Source organism: Euprymna scolopes, chromosome 32 (assembly GCF_053919585.1).
Source record: "Euprymna scolopes isolate OS-2025 chromosome 32, ASM5391958v1, whole genome shotgun sequence".
NCBI classification, from domain to species: Eukaryota; Metazoa; Mollusca; class Cephalopoda; order Sepiida; family Sepiolidae; genus Euprymna; species Euprymna scolopes.
Window position 1 is genome coordinate 57,882,924 of NC_136513.1, and position 10,947 is coordinate 57,893,870.

The 10,947-nt window shown below is 32.0% G+C and overlaps 1 protein-coding gene across 1 annotated transcript in view; it reads right to left on the reverse strand.

The window, feature by feature from the left end:
* The window catches only part of LOC145256380 (zinc finger FYVE domain-containing protein 1-like), a 119,956-nt gene extending 109,268 nt beyond the window's left edge, over positions 1-10,688 (reverse strand). Inside the window, exon 1 of the mRNA XM_080115209.1 lies at positions 9,502-10,688. Coding sequence (XP_079971335.1) covers positions 9,502-10,539 — 1,038 coding nt within the window. The 5' untranslated portion in view covers positions 10,540-10,688. The remainder of the gene's footprint in view (positions 1-9,501) is intronic.
* Between the last annotated feature and the right edge of the window lie 259 nt (positions 10,689-10,947).

Here is a 10,947-nt window from a genome sequence, read left to right on the forward strand (position 1 = left end):
CCACAGAAGCAGTTTTGCAACAGCCTGGAAAGCATGATTCATTAAGGCATTTGTTGTAGAGTTTGGAGAGAACTGGAGCTACTTCGGCTGAGCACGTTTTAATAGCACAGCTGGGATGAGATCAGGTCCACATGCTTTTGAAGTGTCAAGGTTTTTTATGATAGCGTGTACCTGAGCAGGGGTGATTTTTAGATCGACTAGTGTGGCGTTTGTCCGCAAAGGAAAGTCAGGCAGGGTGTGGTTGGTAGGGTCCAGTGTGGAGTTCGAGGCAAACCGGCTGGAAAGAATATTAGCCTTGTTGGTTGCTGAGCAAACAACCTCGTGATTGTTGGTTAGCGGGGGAATTGTTGATTGCCCATTATTTACTACACTGTTGTAGATTTTCCAGAAGTCACAATTTCCTAATTTTTGTGCTTCGATGCGTTTTTTAGTGGTTTCAGTAAATTCTCTCTTAGCTGTCGCTATTTGTTTCTTAATGTTACTTCTAGCTTCTATATACTTCTGTTTGTTTGAACTGGACTTATGTCGGTTAAATCTGGGGTATGCATGCTGCCTTTGAGCAATGGCAGTTGTGCAAGTCGAAGTAAACCATTAGGGAGAGTGGGGCTTGCTATAAAATAAAAAATAACTGAAGATATCCTAAGATATCACAACTGCAGAAGTTATCTGAATGTTCAGCAGATTCACTAAGGGACTTTTTTTGTTGCTTTGGAGGTGGAGATGAATTAACTGGATTTCTTTAGTCAAAGAGAGCAGTTCCCAGTTGAATTTTATTTCCACTGGTGTTGATTTTGACACGTAACACAACATGAAGATATCTCAGTTCAAGTTTATCAAAAACACCTGATAGAACATATAGGTCTCAGGAGTACTTCTACAGTTTATCGCCAAAAATGGAGATACCATTTTTTTTCGTACACCTGTCATTAAAATCAGAGGGAGAAATAAGTATTTTAAACTATTGCTGAAGCATGAAATAAATAACAACAAAAAAAATTAAACTAGATAATGATTTTTCAGTTTCATTTAAATTAATTTGCTGTTGACCCATTAAAATTGCTTTAATTCAAAAAAATGAATTATTTAAATTGTTTATTTGTTCGGAAAAACAAAAAAAATATTTTATAAAAATCCAATGTTGCTTTCATTACAAAATTGCTTTATTAAAATTATATTTTCTTACGCAAACTTTTCAATGAATGTTTTTACAATTATATTTTGATAAATTTTTATACAGTAAATGTTTTGGTTTTCAAATGTTGCTCACCCAGTTTAGACAATTATGAATGTCATTTCATTTTCTATTTTTAATAAAAATATATATACATTTCATGAAAAACATTCTCATTTTCATTAATTAAATTGAAATATTTTCAATTAAATAATTATGGATATATGTTCTTTCACTTTATTTACTTTTTTTTTCATAGTTCTTTCAAAAAGTAATTAATATCTAGTTTAATTTTTTTGTTATTTATTTCTAACTTTGGTCATAGTTTAAAATACTGATTTCTCCCTCAGATTTTAACAACAGATGTGCAAAACAAAATTGGCATTTCCATTTTCGGCGATAAACTGTAGAAGTACCATCTCGGGAATTATTAAAAAAAAATATATATTTTTACAGTGAAATTAATTTTTTCATTTATGCGCCACGTGCACATAAAAAATAACTGAAAATATTAAGTGTAATCAAAAAATAATTTAACAAAAACACCCCAATAGAACATAAACAAAAAATGCACATTTTACGTTAAATTAATTTTTTTATTTACACATGACTTGTTGCACGTAACTAAAAACTTAGCTATATTTTGTTAATTTTTTTTTTTTTTTTTTAACGAAAAATGTTTTGATTTAAAATGTACCCAGTTTAATTTTTAAAAGATAATTTAACATGCTGAAGTTTATGCAACCAAAAAGATAAAGCAAAGAACATATGAAAGTTTGAAAGAATGAACTACAAGCACTTGTACGCCCCCCGCCCCAATGAAAATACCCCCGATAAACCAGACAAGCAGCAAAGTCCCATCCCTACACGGTTGAGATCCCTAGATGTAAGAAAGCCTTTTACTCTAATAGCTTCTTCCCCAGAATGGTAGGACTTTGGAATTCTCTTCCGGTTTCCTGCTTCCAACTGTACTGACATGCAGAAGTTCAAGTGTAAGGTGAACAGACTACTTGCTGCTAAACTCCCTACATTGTACCCCTGGAACTTAGGCCTCTGATAGTAGCCCCCTACATCAAAGTGGCAATATGCATTGTTTGAGGTGAAAATGTAATAAAAAAAAAAAAATAAAAAAAAATAAACAACTGACATGTTTTGAATTATAAATTTTCATTTCTTTTATTGACGTGCTCGTTGCACTAAGAATATTTTAAACAATAATTTTCTATAACTTTTAAACAAAAACAATCCATAGTGAAACAAGTTGTTTATGTTTTTGGGGTCGTGCTGACAGTTAACTTTCGTTATGATACTGATACGGTCACTTGACATTAAGTTGTAAATCTCAATGTGTAGGTATATTCATTTTTATTAGTGGCATTCCTTGATTTATGAGCGTAGTAATGACACCAACAGATTATTAAAGAGGAGATATTTCTCTACAAAACGGTGCGATTTTCGGAATTTTTTCAATTGAATTTCTTTCATATTTCTTTCACTGAAGTTTTCAAGTTGGATTTTTTTTGTGAAAGAAAAAACAAAACTTAAAACCCTATTTTTAAGCTCACCATATTGATAAGTGACCTTTTTTCTTTAAAAATGGTACTATCTTTTATACCTAGAGACAATATTGCGCATACCAAATTTGAAAAACACCAACATTTTTTGTGTTTATAAAAAATTAAGCCGCGTTCACCAAAATTAGTGACATAACTTGAAGTGACCTGGAAAAAAATTATTAAAAGACACAAGAAAAATAATGATATCTATAAAGCAAAGAGATTAAATTTTATTTAAAATCAAAACTTTATCAAAATAACCCAAAAAATAAACAAGATATCGCAAGTTGAAGTTGAGGGAAATTTAACTTTACCAGTTTTCGCATCCTAAACTAGGCTAATTTGGGATACCTAGTCGGAGGTTACATTGGCCCAAACACTGTGTGAATAACAAAAATGAGAACAGTAAGAATAATCCAAACTGGGTTAAAAGTTGCCTTGAAGTTTTTTGCTGGTATATTATACTAAATGGAGTTTATCAATATTTTTCCCCTAAATCTTTTTCATATACTTTAACAAAATGATAAAATATCTAAGCTCTGAAGTATATTTATACTTGAAATAAAAGAAAAAATTCTATATAGTTATAATTAGTTATAATTTATAATTAACTGAAGATATCTTTTTCTTGCTCCCTCACTCTGTTCAACGACTGCTATTTCTCAAGGTTCCTATTAACTAGGTATGACACTAATTTTCAACACCCATAACAAAAAATATAAGTAAAACTAGTAAAATGGAATTATTTCATTGTAATTTTTACTCTATATTGAAAAGGATCAGGATTTAAACCACATGTAAACATTTCACACTATATAAAACAGACGCAATTTGATTAAAGTTGCAGAAAATGAAAAGCTTAAATCACAAAAATATGACAGAAGTGAATTTCGATTTTGGAAAAAAAAAACAAAAAATAAAAAAAAAAAAAAACAGGCAACATTAAAGATTATAAATAAAGAAAAGAAAACTGTACAAATATACATTATATCTTGTAAAATCTTTGTTCAATTATTAGACAAGTGAAATATAACAGTAAAAGTTTTGCCTTTGGCTTAAAATATTATGAAAAGACCTTTAAATGTCTAAGTCCAGAAAAAATGTCATGTACAACAGCTAAAACCGTTAGTTTCATGTTGATATGGAGGCCGTTGACTGACAATTTCCTTTATTATTAATTTCCAATATAGCAAATTATAATTCGAAAAAGTAATATTTTAATTTTTTATTATATTTCTTTATTCTAAGAAATCAAAATTTTTAATTCCTAAAACTGAGCTTTTTTTTAAATCTTAAATCCTTAAATTAACTTTTGGAAACATATTTGCAATTCAAAATTTTGTATGGACTTAATATTTCTTATAAATGGGACTTCGTTTAACAGATTGTAAAACATGTCGTACACAAAGAAATTTAATTAACTCTTATCGTTTCAGTTATTTGGCTCAGAAATATTTTTGTTCTGATAAAAATAGTAGCATTACTCGTTTTTATCAGCAACGTGCTAACAGATCATTGGGTCATTAGCCTTCTGTAGAAAAAGTTACTCACGTTAGATTTCTTTATTTTTAATTATTCACTATTCCAAAACGGCATCGATTTAAAAAAAAAAAAAATTTTTTTTTTAATTATTAACAGTAAGATTCAAATTTTAAGACCAAATCTTCATTTTTTTTCTCGAACCTTGAAAAATTCAATCATTAAAAAAATCTTGAAAATCATTTGAAATTACATGGGTAAAACTCAAATGTTAATTTAAAATTTTGTAAAACTGAAATATTTTCCAACTTTTTCTGAAAAAAAAAAAAAAAAAAAAAAAAAAAATCATAAATTGGCAACGTTTGTGACCCAAACTTAAAATATATTTTATTTCATAATTCCAGTATATTGTAATATGTATAAAAAAAAAAGAAAAAAAGAAAAAAGATGCCCCCCCCCCCAAAAAAACCCTGATAAGATTGCATTTGGGGGTGGGGGAGAAAAGAGTTTTGTGTATTTTTTTTTTTATTATTTAAGTTTATAAGTAATTAAGCCTTTTTTACAAAAAGTGTTTTAAAATTAACAAAATTGATCAATTTGATTTTTGAGAAAATTAAAAATCACGTTTTCACTGTTTACGCCAAAATATGTGGTTCCATTTTTTCTGTTTTTAGCTTTTTTGAAAAATTCTCCGGTTTTATAGAGTAAAAAGAATTTTTTTGACAATCTTTGAGAATACTGCCAAAATTACAATGAATCAATTTTATTTTACAAATTTTTACCGTTATTTGTTATGTGTGTATGTGGTGGTACTTGGGGGGGGGGGTCGAAATTTCTGATTATTATGGTCATACCTACTGTGAGTATTTAGAAGGAATGACTCATTAGTTATCTAATTTACAAAAGTAAATGTACACAAAAGCATATAAATTAAAATGCAAAATAATGTTTTTACTTATAAAAGCCTACTACTAATAAAGAAAAATTAGTTCATTTCTTTTTTTAAAATTTTCTTTTGTTCTCGCTGGGATGGAGTATTCTGCCAGATGCCAAACACTCAACTCTCCCTTTAAGTGCAATTGTTTGTATCTCTTGCACTTGATCATGAGGATGCATTTGCCAGGAAGTTTAAATTTTTCGCGAGTCTGGTTGTTACCTGGCGAAGATTCTAGTTTTTCATCTTGTACATAAGACCTTCATATTTTTTCCCTCAGCTGTTTAACCCAGCATCATTGCAGACATTAACTTCCAAGACTGCTTATAAGTCACAGTTTATGAATTTAAGTAGAAGCAAAGTAGTATAAATGATAATGATTGTGATATGTGAGCGACTAAATGAAAGTTAACTCATTTGCATATCCTTTACAAAAAAAAAAAAGCATTAATTACGTATTAATTTTTTAATGTTTTTTTTTATTAGATTGGCTTCATAAATTCTACATAATTGTAGAAACTAAGATGAAAACGTTCCAGCACACAGAAATATTTTTATATACATCTATAAAGTAGAGTTTTTCTCACTGACATGGATATCAAAATCCTACTTTTTCTATTTAAAGATTAAAACAAAATTAATATACTCAGTTTTGGATATGCAAGCAACTACATGAAGGTTAATTTTCGAATTCCTTTAAAAACAAATGTTCATTACTTAATTATTCATTTTTTATGTTTTCATATTAGACTAGCCTGAGTGCCTAGCATTGCCCGGGTGTTTGGAGATGTGTGCTGAGCAAATAGAAAAAAAGTGATAGAAGGCAGGCAAACTTGAACCCATACCGCCAAGGAGGAAAAGAACATGGGGAAGAAGAAAAAAAAAAAAAAAAAAAAAAAAACGTGATGTTTTTACTGTTGTGCCATCACCAAACTGGAAGTGATGTAGGTTAAAATTAAAATGAGTTAATCGAAAAGAGGGGACGACTTTCGAAAATATCGGCAAAAAAAGCGACCCCTCACTGTAGAAAAGGGTCCAGTTGAGGGTGAAGGAATATACCCAACGATGTAGTAATTTGAATAAATACCTGTTCATTAAAAATTTATGTGACAGCCATTTTCAAATTAAAATTAATGGAGTCGGGCTTTCTGCTCTATTCTTAAAGTTTACATTTCTTAACATTCTTTTAACTTGCAATGTAGAACTGGATCATCGTAAACCCCAAAAGTAAATGGACTTAAAAAGCCTGGGTAGAATCTTTACCGGTAATGCTAAGCATTTATCTATGAAAGAAAAAATTATGCTTGCTGACAAATGAAAACAATCATTGAACTAGGAAACAATAAGACCGAATAGTGAATTCATGATCTTTTGTGAAGCAATGTTTAAAATTGTTCATGAAAGAACTAATTTCCTCTTAAATTCTTAGAACCTCTAATTCTTTTTTTTTTGTTTAAATAAATATTTCCCAAGACAATGGTAGAGAACCTGCAATGCTACACAAGGTAGCACCACTAATGTGGTCAGTCACCATCATTCAAGCTGAGATCAAGAAGCAGCTTGTATTCTTGGATATCAATACAAGGCAAAGTCCAGATGGGTTACACTGATCAACTTTATGGGTTGTTTCATCTGCACTATCTGAACCTTTAGCAGCCCTTTTCAACCTTTAACTGAGTAATGGAGTTGTTTCTGCCATCTGGCTGATAGCCAGAATTTGCCCTATCTCTCTAGGTGTCAAAGACAATAAATTACATACAGGCAACTGGAGACCGTCTGAATTTTATATTTCCTTGATAATTCCTTCTTTGGAGAAAGCCAGTTTAACCCACCTAGGATGAATGCAATACAACAAAATTACACACCAGTAAACCTTACTTTTATTATCTCTTAATCAATGAAAGTTCTACTTTGCAGTTAAATGGGCTTTAAATTTGACTGCCCGTGACGTCTCAATTGTGGTGAGCGCATCAATAAGACAGTTTTTTTTTCACCTCCTTTTCCTCTGGTGCGTTACGGGTTCAAGCTTGCTTGCTACTAACTTTTTTTTTGTGCTTGCTATTTTCCTTTTTTCTTTTTGCTTAACCAACACCCTTACATACAGCACTTTCTTTTCCGTCTTCGCGTCACAAGTTCGAGCCTTCTTACGACCACGTTTTTTTTTTTTTGCTCAACACCTCCAAACACCCAGGCTAGTTTTCCTATAAAAGTGGAAAAAATAAATATCTTCCGTCGCCCAAATTAGATGTCTCATTTTACCGCTAACTGGTTCAGAGTGGGTTGGTCATTTTACGTTAAATTCATACACAAAATGATCTCCCACTAAAATCTTAAATATTTATTTTTAAAATTCCTATTTTTTTAGAGGGGTAGGTGGTATACCTGAACGAGCCCCCCCCCGTAATTTTTTCAGTGGGTTATTGGACACTAACCAGATTATATAAAAAAAGTAATTATTCTGACATTTGTAAGGGGCATTTACTTTTTAGTTACAACGTTCTGGTAAATCGATCCCCCAGTTTATAACCAAGAAACATGCGGGAAAATCCAAATCATAAATAGAAAATAAAAATGATATGAACCTACCATATTTGTAATTCAGAAATATTGTTTCTCAATGACAAAAAATAGCTTTTTATTTTTTATGAAAAATGAGTTTATTCGAATTTATTTTTTTCGTTGATGAAAAGTGGGGTTGCTAATGCAGAGAATGATCCGCGCTATTTTTTTAAAATCGTATTTCCACGTTTAATTAAAGTTTTAGGATATGTTTTTTTTTTATTCAATTGTAAGGTTAAAGTACAGAATAGGAAAACCCCCCATCCCCATGTTAAGAATGGCTTTTGAAATAATATTATTTCAGCACGGATCACTCTCTGCATGAGTACCAAAAGTGGGGGACTTGTGTATTTTTGGTACAGTGTTGAAATAACATTTTCGAAAGCCATTCTTAACATGGGAAGAGGACGGCAAAAATATGCATGCACAACAATGGCCACATTACATTGCTTAATATCCGGAAAACGAGTTTACGGAAAATTTAAATGTGCTATTCATTTTTTTCAGCACACGCAAAAAACCCTACTTGTGTTTACAAAAATAGGAAGAAGAAAAAAAGGTAAAACTATACAAACACCGTGACAGCGAATTAACCCTAACCCCTAACCCTAACGCTGTCACGGTGTTTGTATAATAATACCCAAAAAAGTGCTTATGCACTTTTGATATCGCGATATTTTTTAAATCGTTTATTTCAGATTAAAGTCAAATGTCACGATATCTTATTAAATTGTAAGGTGGAAGCACAGAATAATTACAAAACACCCTCATGTTAAGGATGGCTTTTGAAATAACATTTCAGCACGGTAGCGAAAGTGCACAAGTAACAAAAAAAAAAAAACAGTTCCTTTTCGTGTTTACAAAATGGGGGATTGATGTACTATAACGTTGTAACTAAAAAGTGAGAACTCCTTTCAGATGTTGAAATAATGACTTGAATTTATAGATAATCTGGTTTATTAGTATCCAATCAATAATCCACTGAAAAAAAAAAAAAAAAAAAAACTGGGGGGGGGGGGGGGACTACGCCAGGTGATATAGTAAGAATTTTCCGACAGCTTTCAAATCGTAAACTGCTTCATCGGTCCATTTCTGGGACAGATTCTGGATTCTTTTGTAAGTACTGAAATCGGGTTTGTTTTTAATCCACAGAGGCAAGAAAAAGCAGTCAAAGGAAAAAAAAAAAAAAAAAAAAAGTCAAAGGCAAGATAATTTACTTTTCTACCTAACCGAGGTTTAGTGTTTTTATTTAATCTAAATGTTTATTCGGTTCGAAAAAACAGTATTATTGAACGCTATGTAAGAAAGAAAGAAAGAAAGAAAAAAAAAATGGCCGAAGTCTCTTTATATCTTTGAAGTTTTGACTAACTTTTGAGTTTCAATGTCACAGTAACATTTGAGTGGGTTTTTACCACCATTTTGCTTTACTTTTAAACTCTTTATCAAAACTTCAAAGATGTAAAGAGACTCCGAAGCCATTTTTTTCTTCGCACGTAGTGTTCAATACTTGTTTTTCGAACAATTAAAAAACAAAAACACTAAGAACTTATTCAGCTTGGAAGTAATTTATCTTACTTTTGATAACACTTATATTAGTTTGACAACCTTTTCTTACCTCTGGATTGTAAAACAACCGCTGAAATCATTTGGATACCCATTCATTAAATATGAAAAAGAAAAAAAAAAAAAAAAATTCATTTCTGAAAGAGCTCCAGTCATATCAGAGCCAACCAGTCAGACGAGTTGTAAATAAACAAAACTCAATAAAAACATGCAATATAGAAAAACAAAAATATTCTCACCAATAACTGTTCATCTTCGTCGACCAATTTAAAACAAGTTGTTTCTTTTGCGTTGTTTACTTTTTTCTGTTTGTCCGAATTGTGGCCCAAATGTTGGATTTTATTGGGGTCAACCCCCAATTCCGTGAGACAAATATCAGGGATGCTTTGGATACTAGAATCCGAATGGGCACTGGAAAAGGACATTTCGGGATTATTCGTCACTGGTCCGCTTTCTTCAGGGAAGCCTTCTTGCGCTGCCTGAAACAACAATGTCTCTTGAGGGAGGGAGACGTAAGTTAAAGAATCGTCATTGTCTCCGAGAGGGGACAATGGTTTGATAACCTGATGGGGGCCGAGGTTTTTAATGTTACCAGAACTCGAAGACGAACCAGTTGTTGTTTGAGGGGTTAAGTGTAGAGTAGCTGGCTGAGAAGATCCGGAATTAGCTTGGATGGGAGTAGGGTTCGGGATTTGTTTGTCGTTAGGGGTTTGATCTGATATGGACAACGTTTGGAGTTTTTGTTGTTGTTGCTGAAGCCTTCGTTCGTAATCACGAAACCTTATTCGTTTGTGTTGCTGAACCTGGGGGCCAGTGGCCCCTGTTCTTCTATTATTCGAATTGTCACCAGTAGCAGACAAAATGCTGCTGGTGTTATTATTATTGTTACACGGTGAAATTGAAGAAATGTTTAGATTTCGATGCAAAATCTCATTACACTGGTTACAGAGATTTATTTTACAATTGTCGCAGTGGACGTCGGCGTAATTCTGACCCTGACAAGAAGGGTTAGCACAGAGTTTTGACGATGGTGGAGGCACCAGTAATTGTCTTTCGTGGCACAGAAACTTGGAGTCTTTGTGGATTTTCTTTTCGCAATGTCGACACTGGAAAGTGCCACATTTGTCGCATTTGAAACTGGCTGGGGTCCGATCTTGGGGACAACAAAGTCGTTCTTGGCACAACTCTTTCGAAGATCGTACTTTGGCAGACGATGTCACAGATGCTGAAGAAGAAGCAGTCGATGACGCCGCCTGGGACGAATGAGAGATCATCATTTGCTACCCCAGAAGTTTGTCCTGGCAGTGACAAGCACTTGTTTCGATATTTCCTCTTTGGATTTCTGTTGTTGTTCGAAGAGCAGCCATGTTTCTTCTGCCTTTTGTACCTCGTTTTAAAATAATATAATTAAAATAAAGCCATAGTTTCGTACAAAACAAAATAGTGCTATATCTTTAAGATTTAGTTTCGTAAAATTATCACATATACATACATACACACGTATACATAAGTACACACCCTTAAAATTTATTTATTATATTATTTTTTATATAAAAGAATTTAAATTCTTTATTTTTAAATACCACAGCATTATAAATAAAGTAATTTCTAAAAATTTAAAACGTTGTATTCGGCTTATTGTCTAATGTTCTCTTGTCTTTCTCTCTCTGGTTTCCCTTTAGTGA